The sequence below is a fragment of the Watersipora subatra genome, chromosome 1 (assembly GCF_963576615.1).
Source record: "Watersipora subatra chromosome 1, tzWatSuba1.1, whole genome shotgun sequence".
Taxonomy (NCBI): Eukaryota; Metazoa; Bryozoa; class Gymnolaemata; order Cheilostomatida; family Watersiporidae; genus Watersipora; species Watersipora subatra.
In genome coordinates this window covers 49,729,469-49,747,044 of record NC_088708.1, presented here as the reverse complement: position 1 = coordinate 49,747,044, position 17,576 = coordinate 49,729,469, and the positions used below count along the sequence as shown (strand labels likewise).

Below are 17,576 nucleotides of genomic sequence, written 5' to 3'. Positions count from 1 at the left end.
TACTGCGTCTTAATATAAATATTTACATCAATCTGAGATTCGGCTGATCAAAACAAAATATGCCAATCAATCAAACACCCACTTCAACTGGTTAGTAAGTAGGGTTTTACTTAGCCTGTCTTGACAAGCTGTTGTTTTTGCGTAGTTGTCCCCCCGTCGAGCGGCGAGCAACAACAGCTTGTCACAAGACGTACTGCACCTGATGCATCAGCTGCACTTATAAGGAGTTGTTCTCTTTCGTCTACGCGGCTCGGCTGCGATGTTATTCCGGTCGCTCCACTGGTAATCATAACGGATTTCACGCAAAAATTTATGTAGAAAAATTAAAATAAGAACGTTTAACTGGCGACCCCTCTCTGCAGTAAACTTTATTAGAATTTAAGAACTTAGGCAACAACAGTGACTAAACATGTCGTTATTTGTGCGCTCAGTCAGTTTTATTTCTATTTTTGTATCAGTCAGTTTTATTTGTTCTTATGGATTTTATTTTGAGTTTATTTTATTCTTAAGTTCTACTAAAGTTTATCACAGAAACTGGTCTATGGTTAAACGTTGTAATCTTGTTTTTTTTCTACATAAATTTTTGCGTGAAATCCGTTATGATTACCAATGGAGCGACCGACATAACATCGCGGCCAAGTTGCGTAGACGGAAGAGAACAACTTCCTATATGTGCAGCTGATGCATCAGGTGCAGTACGTCTTGTGACAAGCTGTTGTTGCTCGCCGCTCGACGGGGGGACAACTACGCAAAAACAACAGCTTGTCAAGACAGGCTAGGTTTTACTAAATTAGTGCAACAGGAAGTTAAGGTTTATTCTTTAAGAACATTGGTGTATATACCAGTTTATGATGTTTTACTCATGCCATATGCACTGCATTTTCTTTAAAAGCAAAATGACCGCCAATGCTAGCCACAACATCACTTTAAATTCAGATTTGTTCACCAATTGCCACGTGCAGCTACCGCAATTTTCAGGAAGGTCCACTTCAATTAAAAAATTTAGCTACAGCAAGTGCATTGCGAAACTATCATTGTTGAACAATAAGCTGGAGACTAATTCCTCACCTTCCTTCAAATGTGGCAATGCATTGAGCTCTATCGAGAAAAAATTGTCTACCTACACTCAGGCGATGTTTAACTCATTAAGGTAACATTCCTCACGAAACAAACCCAGAAACTTAACAAATAAAAATCATGTAGTTAAAGCTAAAATAAAACTAAGATTCCTAAACCATATATAGCCTTTCTATCAGTCATTGAGGATAAATTAGTGTGTGTAATATTGAGGATAAATTACACTACAATTCCTATGTCAGTCATTTGGTTTTGGCTAAATCTTTTTTCGTAGAGCCAAGCAGTTAAAAATATACATAGGCTCAATAGAGTTAGCGGTTGTTTAATCCATTTTAAAATGAAAGAAATCATTTAATATATATTGTCTCTTCAGTTTGTTTATTTCTTTTGGGTACTGGTGTAACGGCTAGCAACAACTGATGATGAATATAGAAAATGTTAGTAGCACTTACTAGTTTTGTAATTAGAGCCTAGTTTTGCCTGATACTAACAGTGGAAATAAAACAAAAATGCACAAAATGTCATTGCGTCAATCTCATTGATAATTAAAATAATCGAGACAATCACTGGAGCAGATGAACATATTTTAGAGTTATATAGCCTGCAAATTAAGTACATGCAAATATTTTGTTCTACCAATTGTAGGAAAATGTAAAATCCTAAAAAATTACACAGCCTCTTTTAAAATATCTTAATAGAAACTTCAACTATATATATAAAATAAGCTGTAACTGGCAAATATTAAAAACAGTTCTGTAGATGTATATCTTGTTATAGTAAAACACGGAAATAACTATTCAAAGCAAATACCTTTATTTAATTGTGGCAAGAAAACTCGCAGTAGCGACGAAAATATTGTCTAGGCACGATTGGATATACATGTTGAATAATATTGCATGAAACTGAAGCTGCAGAAAAAATTTTCAGTCGAGGTAGCAGCTGCTTTAATATACATATACTAAAGTAAACTAATGGTGTAGCTAAAGTCCAAATATGCACAGGTTGACTTACTGGTTATCATTTTAATTAGTAAAAAAGTAAAAGATCTGCATGTGATAGAACTAGTAACTCAAATTATGTTCTTGCAATGTTATTGTTAAATTGATTACTACTTCTCTAATTATAAACATGCGTAAAATTTTTAATGGGTGCTTACAAAGACTGGTACAGGCAAACTTCTATTTACGATTGCCTTGATATATGAATTTTCCAACATACAGTGTAAATGTCTAGCAATATTATTCAAATATATTTTTAACGTAAATTTTAACATACAACCCTCAAAGTTTCTCAAAGCATTGCAGTTTTTCAAGTAGATATGAGAACATTAGTTAAAAACTAAAGAAGATATAAAACAGAAGAATAAATAAACTAGATTAAACTTAGAAGTATTTCAATCAAAACCTACGCAGGGTCAATCTTTTAATTACACTTCCATGTCTCCATGGTAAAGCTTTTAGAAAAGGTAAGCTCTTATAGGTACGCTAAAAATGTTATGTTACACTTTTAAGCTATGAAACAAATTGAATCATGGTCTCATAGGAATATTTGCTCCAATAGAGAACAGTGTTAATATTTAATGCAGATTTCTGCACAAACCTTTGTATGCAATAGATGACCATACCATCTTGAATGAGTTTGATAAAACGGACATTTTATTCAAGACATTTGTAGAAACATTGAGAACAAACCTTGACAAGTCACTCATAGTTGTCACCATTACCGAGCAGTGGTCTTCTGACTGCTTAGATATGTTCGACCGCAGATTTGTTTTTATTTTGCAAGTACGTGCATACGATATGAGTGGCTCGTTATATCAACAAGGATTGCTATTTGACATTAGGCCTATATATCAAACTTAACAAACTGCATTAGAGTGAAGTTTTGCCAACAGTGTACAAAGACACTAGAGGCAATTATGGTAACCAATCCCAATCGGTTGACAAAATTGAGTTATAGTGCCAAGTTATTTATTTCAGACCAATCTAACACAAGGCTTTCAACAGTGTAAAACAAAGGGCAACAAATATATTGTTACGACTTCCATTACAACTGAATTTTGTTGGGTCCACATGAAAGCGAATGGCAAATTAAAAAAGAGGTTAATAACCATACCTGCCAACTCTCACGCATTGGGCGTGAGACTCAAGCAATGACCCCAAAGAAAAAATGAAAATGCGTGAGATTTTTGCCCCAATTTCCACAATTTTATATATACTATCATTGATACATCAATTGCCCCAAAACCAAATCTCACGCATTGTCCCACTCTTGGGTTGGCAGGCCTGTTAATAATTATTAGCGAGAACCTGCAATATAACTTTCAATCATCACCTATTTTAATCGTTGACAACCCAGCGTAGCAAAGACAAAATGCGTTAGCTATATTTATTTGGTGCCATCCGAGCTTTTACTGCTAGTTGTGAAAACAATTATGAACAATTGAACACTCAACTGAGCCAAATAACCAAACTTTGCAAATATGAAAAACGAAAACATGCCTACTCGATGACTGTAATCATAAATAAGACTAGATCTAGAGTCATTAATAGAACCTAACAAAAATAAATACGAACTATTTTACTTCTCAAAAGGTTGACACAAGTCACACAACCTGTTTATATTGCACAAGTAATTGCTGAAACATCATAAATATCATTTGAAGAAACGTAAAATTAACCTACTCTCGGTAACTCTCGTATTTGGTTAGCATCCAGTAATAGCTCTTCTAGACATCTTGCATAGCGTAAAATTTCATCAGGAACAGTAGTTAAGCTGCAATGGCGACGATCAATGTAATCTACTTGTCTGTTGCATGCTTTAAATATAGGTATGCACTTGAACATGATGCGTTTTCCTGTGGAAGACGCTGGCTAAGCTGGTGTTAATCTTCATGTGTACCATGTACGCATATTCCCCATTCTACGACATCAAACTAGGTCAGCAGTAACTTCGCAATTGGCGACACTAAATTTATTTTCGTCGTTTCTACCTCTATGGTAAAAATCCTCTTCAGTGAAAACGTCATCAATTGTTGTGGTCGTAGCGCCACCTATTAGGAAGTAGAATGTCACCGACGAGTAGTATTAGACAACTCCAACGTTTATCGGAATGAGGAACGCGCGCGATCGCGTACTAGCCTTCCTGAGCTATAGATTAGGTCTCGCAATTATTTTCAACTTTGTTAACTTTTTTAAACTGTTAATGATATTCACAGATAGTCAACAGGAACAGAACTTTTACACTGTAATATATGCATAATAACAAGAAATGAATGTTCACTTACTGGATTTTATCATTACTGTATATACAATGATGTAGGAAATATAATCAAGGATAAAAAAGCGGGCATGTACTATTTCATGTGTAAATCTTGTACTATGACAATACAAAAATTACATAATCTGGGCAGACACGGGAACAGATGCTTGTGCAGAAGTCCGCAACAGCTATTAAAATTGTAATATATGACAATTAATTATTCTTCTTTGGTGGAGGTCTATATTGACCGACCACGATAGCATGATCCCGCTCATATGGTTCCAAAGTGACTTGCTCTTTTGGCTTGATTTTTTCTTTCTTGAGTTTGCTAACCTCGCTAGCAAAAACTGCCTCAGACTCAGCAGTCGAATCAATACAGTTAGCTTTAATAGAGATAACCACAAAGCCTTCATTCTTGAGGAAATGATGAGCATTAATAGCAACGATGCGAGCCTGATCAGGCTGGGCTACATCGGCAAAGATACAATCGACCATGCTAACAAGCATTCTGTACTTGAGAGGGTGACGCGCATCTTCAACAATTGGCGTTACATTCGTCCTCTTTGTGGCCATGTTGATGAGGTCTCTTCCACTTCTATGTGAAAATTCTACTGCATAGACCTGACCAGTTGGGCCAACGATGTCCGAAACATGACTTACTGTAGTGCCAGACGCAGCACCAAGGTACAGAACTTTAGCACCAGGTTTGATGTGTATGTTGTCTACTCCTGTAAAAAAAGAAAACTTTTTAGTACTTCAGAGATAACAGCATTTTAATATAAATAAAACGAAAAAAACTTGATGAATGTGATTATGTGTAAGAAACTAAACCACTAAGCTTAAAATCAACAAAAAAGGTCTTACTAACAAGTGGATGATGGTGTAAGCGTAAAGAGCATAGGTTAGAGGTGGTAAATAGAGTACGAGGCCAGACTAACTAGACTACAAGAACTACAACCTAGTTTCAGCCCAGGATTGCTTTTCTTCTCACTTTCAAGTTCTTCCTTACAACGATTACTAAGCGCCTTCTTTAATTTATTTTGTCAATTGCAAAAGGAAGATATAAAACACAATTTAATGCTATACATACGCCGTATCACCAAACTATGTGAGAGAATCGAGTACATATGTACATTTTACAGTATTTACAAAACTGCTACATTATGAGAAACTTCGATGTCGTAGGCTAGAAAAGAAACTGCTTCTGATGCTGTGTCAAATACTTGTTCAAATTTCACATTGCATGTCGAAAAATCTGGGTGCTGAAATCATCGTTACTAATAAATCCATCAGAGCTTCAAATCATTAGTGATTGCGTGAGCAATACGATTACATAATTTAACACTGTTGATGAGACATTGGACAGTCCCAGTAAAAATCTGTATGATCTGAAATATATCCAAGTGGCTCAGACACGTTTTTGAAGTCAACTTACCACCCATGATTGCAGCCGCAAGCTTGGATCGAAATGGATTCCAAACTCTGTATTCAATCTTAGTTTCTCCTTCCTAAATAAGAAGATCACTTTGTCAAAAATATACATCAAAAGGTCTCCATAGTTAAGTCTTGTCTTAACCTAATAAAAATATTGAGAGGATCCTAATACATGTACATCAATGTCACTACAATACATGCACCATTTTCGGTTTGCCATTTAATACAACGGCTGTTTGTTAAGATTTATGCAGGCTGACAAAGATTACAAGTAACTATAAGATTTCGGATAGTTTCTGAAATTTGGACTGGAAATAAATGATCGCAAGTAGAACACAACCAAGCACGAAAACAAATCTCCATTCAGTAAAGTTCCATTTTGTACATTTTTTGATCATTTATATCTTTCCAACAAACTTTTTTTTAGTTTATATTTACTTTAGTGATGAGATGTTTGTAAAAATGATAACTTTCAATATAGTGCTTTTAGCTTTTCCTTATTAACCTATTTTGTATATGGGAAGGTTTTTTACTCGGGCAACACGGCCTGAGCCAGTATTAGGTTTAGTTTCTATAAAAAATTATTTCAAATTGATGACAAAAATTCTAGGTACAAACTGCTAATCTCCAGTCACGACTAGCCCTCCTGAAATGGTCTTACCTTGTCTTGTCTAAGTCGCACTCATATTACGGGGTTCCAATTATTTCTTGAGACTACGTAATTATTTTATTATTATTTCCGTGCCTCCACTTTCATCCAGAAGAATTTTAGCTAGTAAGTAATTTTCAAAAGGAAGTTACATTCTGTATATTATACGCCATTTAGCTATTTGTTATAAATTATATCAGCCAATACCACAAAGTAAGCAGAGGTGTATATGGATGAATTTCGTGCCTACTTTTTATTGTTATTTTTAAGCATTGAATGCACAAAAATTAATCTATGGACTGCATCTCAAAACTGTGTGAATATACTAAGTACAAAAGAAGTAATACAAAATTGTTGCTCAACAGACTGTTTTCGCTCATTTAGGAATTTTAGGAAAACCTTTTGAGCATTTTCAGCGATCTTCCCCAATAAAATAATTTTACCTACTGGTGAAACGCTATAAATCTGCAAAGACACGTCGTCAGTAACTAAATCTACGAGCCTATTCAAACCAGAGACGAGACTTCTAAAAATATTATGATGAAAGACCTTTGCAAGATTTCTGCTCTTTTATATTTTGATTTTACATTTAAAATAGTGTGTTCAGGCAAATTATCACAACGCCGCCTTGTATTTGTCAGACAGACTTGGGCTACTACACGAGAAAAGTACACATTTCAATTAAATTGTCTGTCTCGTAAACATTCTAGCAAAAGGCAGACTCTCACACCTTTAGACACAGACCTCAAGTTTACAGATATGTGTAAAAGTAAAATCATCAATTACAACAACTTGGTAGTCTAATAGTAACTTTTCCTAGAATTGTGATTAAATATCTGCTAATTTCACTTCTATTTGCAAATATAAATTCACTTTTATATACAAATACCCTTTATTCAGTTTTAAGGACTATTATATAGGATGTTGCAAATCATTCATGACTGGCATCTCATTAATTACAACCTCAATACTATAGAATTACCTCGACGCTCATTCGCTTTTCTCCATAAACTGATTCTCCGACAACTTGGTTCTTTGTAACCAGCACATCTTCCTTCCCTCGGGCTATGAATACTCCTAAAACATAAAGTACATTTTTCATTGTTTAATAACATACTAAATTACAGGGACAAACAAAAACTGCATCAGTGAAATTGTTATAGCAACTGCCACATACTATGTTAATACTTGACATAGTTTTATCACCTTTGTGTCTGTGCGGCTCGATTATAACTTTGCTACCACCTCTAAAGCCGCCGCGACCTCGGCCTCTTGGGCTGCCTCTACCTCTAGGACTGAAACCACCTCTGCTGCCTCCACGAGGACTAAAACCACCTCTTCCACCGCCTCTTCCACCACCTCTACCACCGCCTCTCCCTCCACCGCGTGGACTAAACCCATCTCTTCCACCTCTTGGAGAGAAGCCTCCTCTGCCACCTGTGTGAAAGAACACAAAATGGTTTTGCTGAACTCTCAAAATGCTATACCACTATATGATTTAGTAACAAAATCATTATAGTTTCTCCAAATTTAAGACAACAAAAACTTTCTACAAAATCATACTGGTCATGCATTAATACTTCAACAATATATAAACTAATCGGCATTTTATAACAAACTTACGATTAACGCTTGTTTGCTATATTTTACGTAGTTTTTTTCACATGCAATTATAACGTACCTCCTCGTGGAGAAAATCCAGGTGGACCCATTCTATGCGTACCCCTCTTTTATTTTAATATGTCACGCTATATTTTTTCCTTGATCGTGCTTAGCTCGCACATGTGCTCTTCTTGAAAAGAAGCTAGGAACGCATAAAATGGCTTATTGGTCGATTGTTCGCTCGAAGAATCAATAAAGTCACGTGTCGTGAATTGAGAGCGAGGCTAAGGTTCATCGCCATTGTTGAGCATTCCTGTAATTGTTGTCTTGGAGTTGTTGTTGGTATTCATGAGCAGTGCAATAAACTCGATTGTATAAGATATGTCTGCTCGGATAGACCAGGTATATGGTATAGTTTATATTGGCTGATTTATTTTTGAATAATTTTACTCTTTAGCGACTAATCTGTCTTAAAAATGATTTAAATGTAAGCTAGCAAACATCTGTTACAAGCGTCGGACATTCGTTATGCGGGTTAGTCGCAAGAATAGCTTATGAGAGTTCTCATTGACGGTTGGCTAGCGATTAGTAACATTTGGGCTATAGAAAGAAGACTGCTTATCCAACTTGTGTACCTATCCTTATTTGTGAAATTACTTTAAAAAGCTACATATGTAATCTCTGATGATTTGAAGAAGCTACAACTGGTTGTATATAACAATTAACGAAGAATCAACTTGTTTATTAGTTAGTTAATGTTAAAGTTCGGTTTAGATTGGCTTATTAAATTGTTTTTTTACAACATTTTGCGTAATGGATCGTGTAAGTCTGCCTGGTAAGAATTGATTGTTTCTAGTTCTCGGCTAGCTCATGTGACATTTTTGATATTAATATTTTTTGTGTACTTCTAAAAACTATGCTTTGTTTGAAAAATTCGTGAACAGTTATATGCATTGCTGGCTTCAAATGTTTGTAAAAGGTGGCATAAAGCCATATAACTGTCAAAATGAATTTCCGGAAATATGCATGTAATTCGGCTCAGTGAAACAACACTTGTATTGCGGTTTGTATTTACAGTTTGGGACATGATTTTGAGTTATCAGTTACTTTACTGTTACATAGTATTCTTATAAGATTATGCCTGTGTATCGCCTGATACAACTCAGCCAAGTTTCATTTCAAAGGTAGAAACTGGTTAAGATCTTTTTTTACCTATTCAGCTAATGAAGTTTTTAGACAATCTAGCTGTGTTCTATAATCAGCAGAGTGTGTTGGCTCAGCTTTCTGGGATGCAGGGCTGAGGTAAAATTGATGTAATAATTATTTAGCTCAGAACAGTTTTTTTCTACACATTTGCAAATGAATGTTCTGTACTAATGATCCTTTGAAAAATCTGACAAAAATATTTTCAAGGAGTTATGGAAATTTGTGATCACTGATTTCATAGTCACAGGGAAAATGTTTCCAATAATTATGTGAATTATTTTAAGATGATTGCTGTTTGTCATTAACTTACAACAAATTACTTACTCCCTAATTACTTATCAGTTTGACAAGATCGATTTGCGCTGCAAACACTAGTAATAGTTCTGCACTGATGGAAAAATGGTGATGATTGGTGCTAGCTATGGTCCTTAAAGTGTATATTTCTGCTCTAAAACCATGCTCGGTGACACTTGCTGTACCAATGTAGTACATTAAAAGTGTTTTTCATTACAAAAATAAAATTATACAAGGCTATTGCATTAAATACCAACAACTTGACATGATATTGACAAGAATGAATTTTAGTGCGGCTTGGGTCAAAGTTTACTAATTTAGCCAAATAATGCTGAATTTTGTCGTGTCTAATATGAATCTTCACAGGCCACAGCCTAAGTAGCCTGTCTTGACAAACTGTTGTTTTTGCGGAGTTGTCCCCCGTCGAGGGGGCGAGCAACACAACAGCTTGTCACAAGACGTACTGCACCTGATGCATCAGCTGCACTGAAAGGAAGTTGTTCTCTTCCGTCTATGCAGCTTGGTTGCGATGTTATGGCGATCGCTCCATTGGTAATCAACGGATTTCGCGCAAAAATTTATGTAGAAAAAAATAAGATGACAACGTTTAACCAAAGACCAGTCTCTGTTGGAAACTTTAGTAGAACTTAAGAATAAAATGAAAATGAAATCCATAAGAACAAATAAAACTGACTGATACAAAAATAGAAATAAAACTGACTGAGCGCACAAATAACGACATGTTTAGTCATTGTTGTTGCCTAAGTTGTTGCCTAAGTTGTTGCCTCAGAGACTGGTCATTGGTTAAACGTTGTAATCTTATTTTTTGCTACATAAGTTTTTGCGTGAAATTCGTTATGATTACCAATGGAGCTGATGCATCACATGCAGTACGTCTTGTGGCAAGCTGTTGTATTGCTCGCCCGCTCGACGGGGGGGGGGACAACTGCAAAACAACAGTTTGTCAAGACAGGCTACATCCTAAGGTCACTTAGGGTGTACCACCCAGGCCACGGGTTGGGCTTGTTTTACCGAAATTGTTTAATAATACCTATTTATTGGAGTCACTGCTGCTTCGGCTAGACATCACTTACACAGCTACATATTTACTTCTCCTTGAAAATCAATTTACATGTTTAATCTTTCGTGCTTCATGTTACAGTGTTTCCTGATTATACAAAGCTTACTCTGCTACTTTATCTCTTAACTTGATAAGAATTTTGAGCTTATCAAATATACAGGAAGAGTAATTGCCTAGTCTTGCAATTTCAGTTCTATACATTTCAATTACATTTTTTTGTGTAGATTTATATACAAAAAAACAGCACTAATTTTAAGTCAGTTAAACTTATATATTTCATCATGTAAATGTGTGGATATGTGGAATTTCTAAAACCATCCATATCATATATCCATTAAAAAGTTTTTAGAAGTGGTAGTTATCAATTCTATTTTTTTTTAGCGAGGTAAAAATCAGCAGCAGCAACAAACCCATCCAGGGCAAGGTATGTAAAACCTCAGTTTAGCATAATGTATTCCTTCGCAAATAGTGGTATGCCTCCTCCTGCAAGGGTGTGAGGCTCCATCAATGAGTGGGTGTGTGTGACCTTGAGAAACTCTTGTTGTCCTAGAATAAATTGTGATTGCACCTCCCCTGCATTAGGAGCAGTAGCGCTCTCATTATCATGTGTACATGGAGAATTCGTACCAGGGGTGTAGGGGATTTGTTGCACCTCACACAGACCAGGCGCATACAGCTAATAAATTTATTCTATGTTGTAAGTTGGTCTTCTTACTTTATTTTTTCTTCAACATTAATTAATAAAAATGTATTTCTATGCAGAGGTGTGGTCGTAGCCATTTTATAGACAAATGATATTATTTATAGCCACAGGGGTATAAGGCAAGATGTTTTCTTCTCAATAGAGGTTATAAGAGCGAATAATTGAGAGGCACCGGCTTAACACGTCATCAATCATTTCACTCTTGTACCTACAAGTCATTTTTTCAAAGATGAGTTCATTTTTGCATTGTTTTCTGTATACTGTCATTTATATTATTATTTGTATCTCGTGGTTAACTGTGTATGTCTCGAGCGACGAAAATACAATTTTACAATAATGCTGCATGCAGCTAAAAGTAGAAAAAGAGGCATATAACTTGATATAATTATAGAAAAACCATTGTACTAGTTGCTAAAACTGGCTAGCAGTAAGAATATCGTCTCTCGATTTTTAATACAACTTATCAAAAAGTAAATTTGTCCTAATCCTGCAACCATAGATTGGTTTCACCCAGAGATTCGTTAAAAAGAATGCACTTCTATGGAGAATAATGTCCATGAGGTGTAATTTTGATGCATGCTTCTCATTTACTTTTTCAATGTGTTCAAAGTATCTCCTGTGTAAACTATTACAATAGACATAATAACCCGAGTTACTTTAAATATAATTTCCTAATCATATTTTAGTGAATGGCGGCAGCGGAGTAAGGCATGATGAGTATGAATACACCCAAGCTCATACGCAAATGCATGCCCAGCCTTTACCTCAGCAGGTAAAAGTAACAGATTTTGTTTTTTACATAGTATGGCTTTTGTACGTTACTCATCACTGTGTAGATATGTCACTTTCTGATCGTTCCACTGGTGAAAATGGAAACTACTGTGTCCCTCGCAAAAAACAACTACATGTGAAGAATAATTTAAAAATTCATCTTTTTATGTTTTGTGAAAACAAGTGTAGGTATAATTGTGTTGCATCTGTAGGCGTTGGCCCGGTTTGAAACGATGATGGTAAGCCCAAACTACTAATAACCACTGTGATTAATTCTGGGTTGAATTTGTTGCAATGGTTTTTGGAATATATAGTTGTTGCTAACTAGTGTATGATGGTTGAATTGTAAACCCATTATTAGATAGGTATGATTCACTGTGAACTGTTGTGCATGGTGTTGTAGCGTTAAAACAAACAAGTTGTTTTGTCAGATCCGAGATCAATCATTAACTTGAACCCATAATTGTCTTGACTGGACCGCCATTATTTCCTTCCTTACCTCGTAGTAATTTGGTTCTGGTGATATCACAAGTTGTGTGCTTCTTGTTGCTGGAAAGAGTATGATACCAACATTTGTGGCGTGCAAATGGTTTAGGTTGCATTGATGTGCGACCAAAATTCATGCGCAAACTAATGCGCGTGAATTTTGGTTGTGCTTCATATAGGTTATGCTGAAAATATTTCATTACTCATCGCAGAAAGAGCTTTTGTTCACAATAGCATATAAATATTTGCCCTGTATAACACTTATGAGGTGAATAAAGCTTTTGGTAGTTCTTTTATATGAGTTGAATTTTTGTTATCCAAGTTGAGTTCTATCTAGTAAATGAAGTAGCTAGATACATTGGATTGGGATATAGTGTTTGCATATTAACTTGGCTAACCTTAAAATAAATGATGTGGTAACTTAGATTTGTCCAAGGTAGTAGTGGAACCCTGAATATATAGTGTTGAAATCTTTCCAAATAGATGTGTTAAAAATTTTACAAGATAAAATGGTTTATCTTTAGTCGCATAAAATACTAATTAACAGTACTCATGAGAAAGCTATTATATTTAGCAAATGCTTTGGTTTTTTCACATACGATATTTCCAAGTAAACTCACTGGTGGTTTGATTATAATTAATCCCATTGTGATGACAATGAGTTATAAGGTACCATATGGTATTTTGCTTCGCAACTATTTTATTAGGGCCTCCACCTAAAATGTTTCGATTTGCAATAGTCATAGCAAAACTTGTCAAAATATTTATTCTACATTTGTAGGATATAAAAACGCAGTTGCATTGCCATTGCAAAAGTTTGGCAAAAATGATTAGCTTTGTATTTCCTTGAACTTGACTCAACTGTTTTGATATATCATTCAGTAATAAAATTTGCTTAACCAATTACATTTACCCAATTCCTTGTTATACTCTCTGACCAGAACTGTAAAACCACAATCTTTACTAGTTGATAAAAACAATCAAAGCAAATTTCTTTAACATCCAACTCTTCATTAATTTGTATAGTTATGTTTGATCAAGTGATTTGGAGATACAGTTTTAGGAACATCTATTAATAAAAGTGGTACTAAAGGTTTGGCCTAGGACACACATGATTACACCAGTGTAAAATGCAATTTTCCAATGATATAACTAATTTAATTCAATGAAAACTTGTTGTTACACACTGCTCATAACTCTTTCAAACCAACAGATACACTTCGTAATAATGGCAAACAGAAAATGTGTAGTTTCTCAAAAAACTGCTTTTGGTTAATTGATTGTGACAACCTAGTAAAAGCGTATTGCCGATTTTTTGACAGCCTTACATTTTCTTGTTTAAATGTAGTTAGTCCAAGATCGCTCACAGAACCATCTATGTAGTATAAAACCATATGTTGTCATTTTGTTTGAAATTTGATTTAATGGGATTATACAAGTTTCATTTTGCTTGAAGGCACAGTACAATGCCACAATGCAGATGCCCAGTCCAACACCGGAAGGTTACAGTTATTACCCAACTATCGGCTATCCAAATGCTTTTTTTGATGGCACGACTCCTTGGGCAACATCTAGCGCTGACACGCTGTCATATCTGGGAAGTTATGGTCAACAGCCTAATGTAGACTATATGCAGCAATTTCCTGGCTTCGGGTACAACACAGCTGGCTTTTGGAACAGTTACAGCGCTAGTGACTATCCCGAATGGTCTGCAACTTCTGTGCAACAAGATCCAATGAAAATTGTGGACGGACAAACCTATATACCATCGATGGACCAAGCTTATGGTGGAGTGTATCCTAGCCCAGCTGGTAACCATCAGCTGCCAGTGACTAACGGTCAGGATGTTGTTGTGGAAGGAGATGAGGTGGCAGATCTAGACCAGAGCTTGCAAAAAGTGACTGTTAGTGGTGATGCAGAAGACAGTCAGGAATCGCCGAGCGAGACATCATTGCATGAGAGTGGTAACATAAATAACTCTAGTGCATCTGCTTCGAATTCAACATCTCAACAACCCAAGAGCGTTTCCTGGGCAAACATTGCCAAAACTCCGGCTAAGCCAGTTCCGGTAGCACCCAAGATTTTGACTAGACCATCGCCGCCAGCCAAATCAGTTTCAGAAAACAGCTGGGAAAAAGGTGCCTCTAGGGGTGGCTCTGGAGGCCAAAATCAACGGACTAGCAACTGGTCAGCACCTAGAAGTAATCGTAACAGCAACGCTTCTAATGCTGATCGTACCTCTGGTCAGCGTTCAGAAGAGTCTGAAACTGATACGACTCTGAGCCAGCTAAAGCAGTCTAACGCTTACAATCCGAAGTCATTCGAATTGAATCCTAAGAATGCTAGGTTTTTTGTTATTAAAAGCTACTCTGAGGACGATATTCATCGGGCCATCAAATATCGCGTTTGGTGCAGCACTGAACATGGTAACAAGCGGTTAGATGATGCTTTTAAAGACAGAGAAGGCAAGGGTCCAATTTATCTGTTCTACTCAGTTAATGGTAGTGGCCATTTCTGTGGCATGGCCCAGATGATGTCTGGTGTAGACTACCAGACACATGCGGGTGTCTGGACACAAGATAAATGGAAAGGTAGTATGGAAATAAAGTGGATTTATGTGAAAGATGTTCCAAATAGTGTACTTCGCCACATTCGACTTGAAAATAATGAAAACAAACCTGTGACAAATTCCCGCGACACACAAGAAGTACCATATGATAAAGGAAGGCAAGTTTTGAAACACATACATAACTACAAACATACTACATCAATCTTCGACGACTTCAGCCATTATGAAAAGAAAGAAGTAGAAGAGGGGGGTGATATGGCCGAAAGAAAGAAAATGTCACCCAAGATCTTTGTAAGTATCAGCCAGTATTTCTTTTAGCTTTCTGGCTTTTCATGATTTTGTGATATGAGTAAATAAATTAGGACTTGTGTTACATTGAATCCGACTAAGCATCCCTCAGAGCTGTTTCAATGGCAAGTAAAGGTCCAAGTGGTTTTAGCACTATTCACTTGCATCAAGGGACCCGTGCATCAAATCTAATGAAATGGGCTCATGGGGCATGATATGTCTTGGTTCTTGACGCTTGTTTACCGAATAGCTTGTGTTTGGTACTTGTATGTCTACGGTTTCTTACCTATGTTATGTTTGCTGTCCGTGTGAAGATCATTTTGTTAGTCACTCAAGTTGAATTCTTTCAACCAGTTGCTTGTGGCTCGTTTGCATCGTTGTGCTTCTGGCTCATGCTTACATTTATCAAATTAAAGATATGAAAATAATAGTGAATGATTGTTTCTAATTGTTGCTCATTCAGTTTGCGATTTCGTTGTAGAACGGGGCTCAGAATTGAGCTAGATTGCTATGCTGTCTGCGCAGTAAACGACACATCGATGAGCCCAGTTATTGTTTAATCATTCGATGTATATTCTATTGTCAATGTTTTACGGTTTATTGGTCCTAATTAATATGATTGAGTCATAGAATTTTTGACAAATTTTTTTGGCTTACAGTCGACTTGTCTGATTTCCAGGTTGCTCAGTATGTTGGTGACTCTATAATTTTCTAGTTTTGTGTAGACTTGCATACCGATGAACTTTAAAATATATGTTTACAGTGATATGTAAAGGCGCTCTTTTGATTGTCAATGTTCTCTATATCACATTAGCGATATGTGATAATCTTAAGATTGGCAATCAAATACTTTCAAAAACATCTGCAGCTCTATGATGTCACAGTCGTCTAACAATAAAATTGAATCCATACAAATATAATTGATGAACAAGCTCATCTGCTTTTAGAATTTGCTGTTTGCCACATCTTAGTTAATGTTTGAGAGATTCTGATCACATTTCATGATTGGCAAAATGAGGTGTTCATTACCTTTCGGCTTCGATGTCCATGTGCACCAAAGAAAGAATATACGAATTGGCTCACAGGCCATTGTGGAGGAGAATTAGTGCGCTTGTCTATTACAAGCATAGCACAATATTGCTGTGCTTGCAATAGACAAGCTTTCTATGAGTCCTTTTGCTCTATATCTATCAGATGATTCTGCTCAAGATCAATTGTATATGTAAATTGTGGAGTTGTCTTGAGTAATGAAAATAATAACTCCTAAATCAATAATTTGTTTTTATATATGCTAAACAATAAAATACTAATACTTGTATACCGTAATTTAATCTATTTTCAAGTTAATATGTACGTAGATGGTCTCGAAGTTATGATTCACTTGTCCATTGAAATTTGTTGTCTCTTCCTGCAGGTAAGTGTGACCTTCTCTTGACCTAGTGCATTTCATACAATTCAGTTTCTTTTTTAGTGGTTATCCGTGTAGTTAATTGTTTAAACTTACATTTTTCCTAGAGTTTCAAAAGTTAGGATGGTATCAAAGAGACATTCATAGAGCATCTTCAAACATTTCAGGGCAGGTGCCAAATCGCTCTTGTCAGCAAATAACTAAAATTTCCTGGTCACTGAACAGGAGGCGAATCTGATGCTGAATAATGACATAGAAGTAGTCACATTTTGATGGTTCGGCTACTATAGAGGCATTTGTACTCAGTAAGCATGGATATGGTACTTTATACAACAATGGTTTGCGTACCATTTTTGTACTAATATTCAAAGGGCCATTTCAAGCGCTCTCCGTTGGTGTGAAGTGTAATTATTACTGTAGCTACTATGATTACTTAGTAGGCTGCCCAACTAATACAATTTACTCTGCTTGTCATCCTTTGGAAGCAAATTTTCCTTAATTAATTCCTTAGGGGCCTACTGAGCAAGCAAATAGCCTTGAAAAACTTATATGTAACTCGGAAACAATGTTATGACAAGTTGGAAACAGCTCATCGGCAGAGTTTGTTGATAACGATCATGAACTGTAGCGTCTAAAAATATGATACAGAATACAAAGTATTGTAACACTAGAGAATAAACACTGCTCATTTTGGTTATACACGCGCTGTGGTGTAATATTCAGACAGACACTTGTTGGGGAATATCA

The 17,576-nt window shown here is 36.0% G+C and overlaps 3 protein-coding genes across 4 annotated transcripts in view; 1 reads left to right on the top strand and 2 right to left on the bottom strand.

Moving 5' to 3' along the window:
* The window catches only part of LOC137385331 (protein scribble homolog), a 64,224-nt gene extending 60,145 nt beyond the window's left edge, over positions 1–4,079 (bottom strand). For both annotated transcript variants that reach the window (XM_068071781.1, XM_068071782.1), the window contains exon 1: positions 3,762–4,079. In XM_068071781.1, the coding sequence (XP_067927882.1) occupies positions 3,762–3,923 (162 nt within the window). In that variant the 5' untranslated portion in view covers positions 3,924–4,079. The remainder of the gene's footprint in view (positions 1–3,761) is intronic.
* Positions 4,080–4,354: 275 nt separating this feature from the next.
* On the bottom strand, positions 4,355–8,227 carry LOC137394641 (rRNA 2'-O-methyltransferase fibrillarin-like). The gene is made up of 5 exons (XM_068081399.1): positions 8,103–8,227; positions 7,628–7,858; positions 7,404–7,498; positions 5,774–5,846; positions 4,355–5,066 (listed from the first exon to the last, which is right to left on the bottom strand). The coding sequence occupies exons 1-5, from the start codon at positions 8,131–8,133 to the stop codon at positions 4,552–4,554; spliced, it is 945 nt and encodes a 314-aa protein (XP_067937500.1). The 5' UTR covers positions 8,134–8,227; the 3' UTR covers positions 4,355–4,551.
* A 68-nt stretch (positions 8,228–8,295) lies between these two features.
* On the top strand, positions 8,296–16,195 carry LOC137385859 (YTH domain-containing family protein 3-like). The gene is made up of 5 exons (XM_068072437.1): positions 8,296–8,425; positions 10,986–11,028; positions 11,994–12,079; positions 14,021–15,424; positions 15,903–16,195. Exons 1-5 carry the CDS (start codon positions 8,405–8,407, stop codon positions 15,918–15,920), a joined length of 1,572 nt encoding a protein of 523 aa, XP_067928538.1. The 5' UTR covers positions 8,296–8,404; the 3' UTR covers positions 15,921–16,195.
* Positions 16,196–17,576: the final 1,381 nt, after the last annotated feature.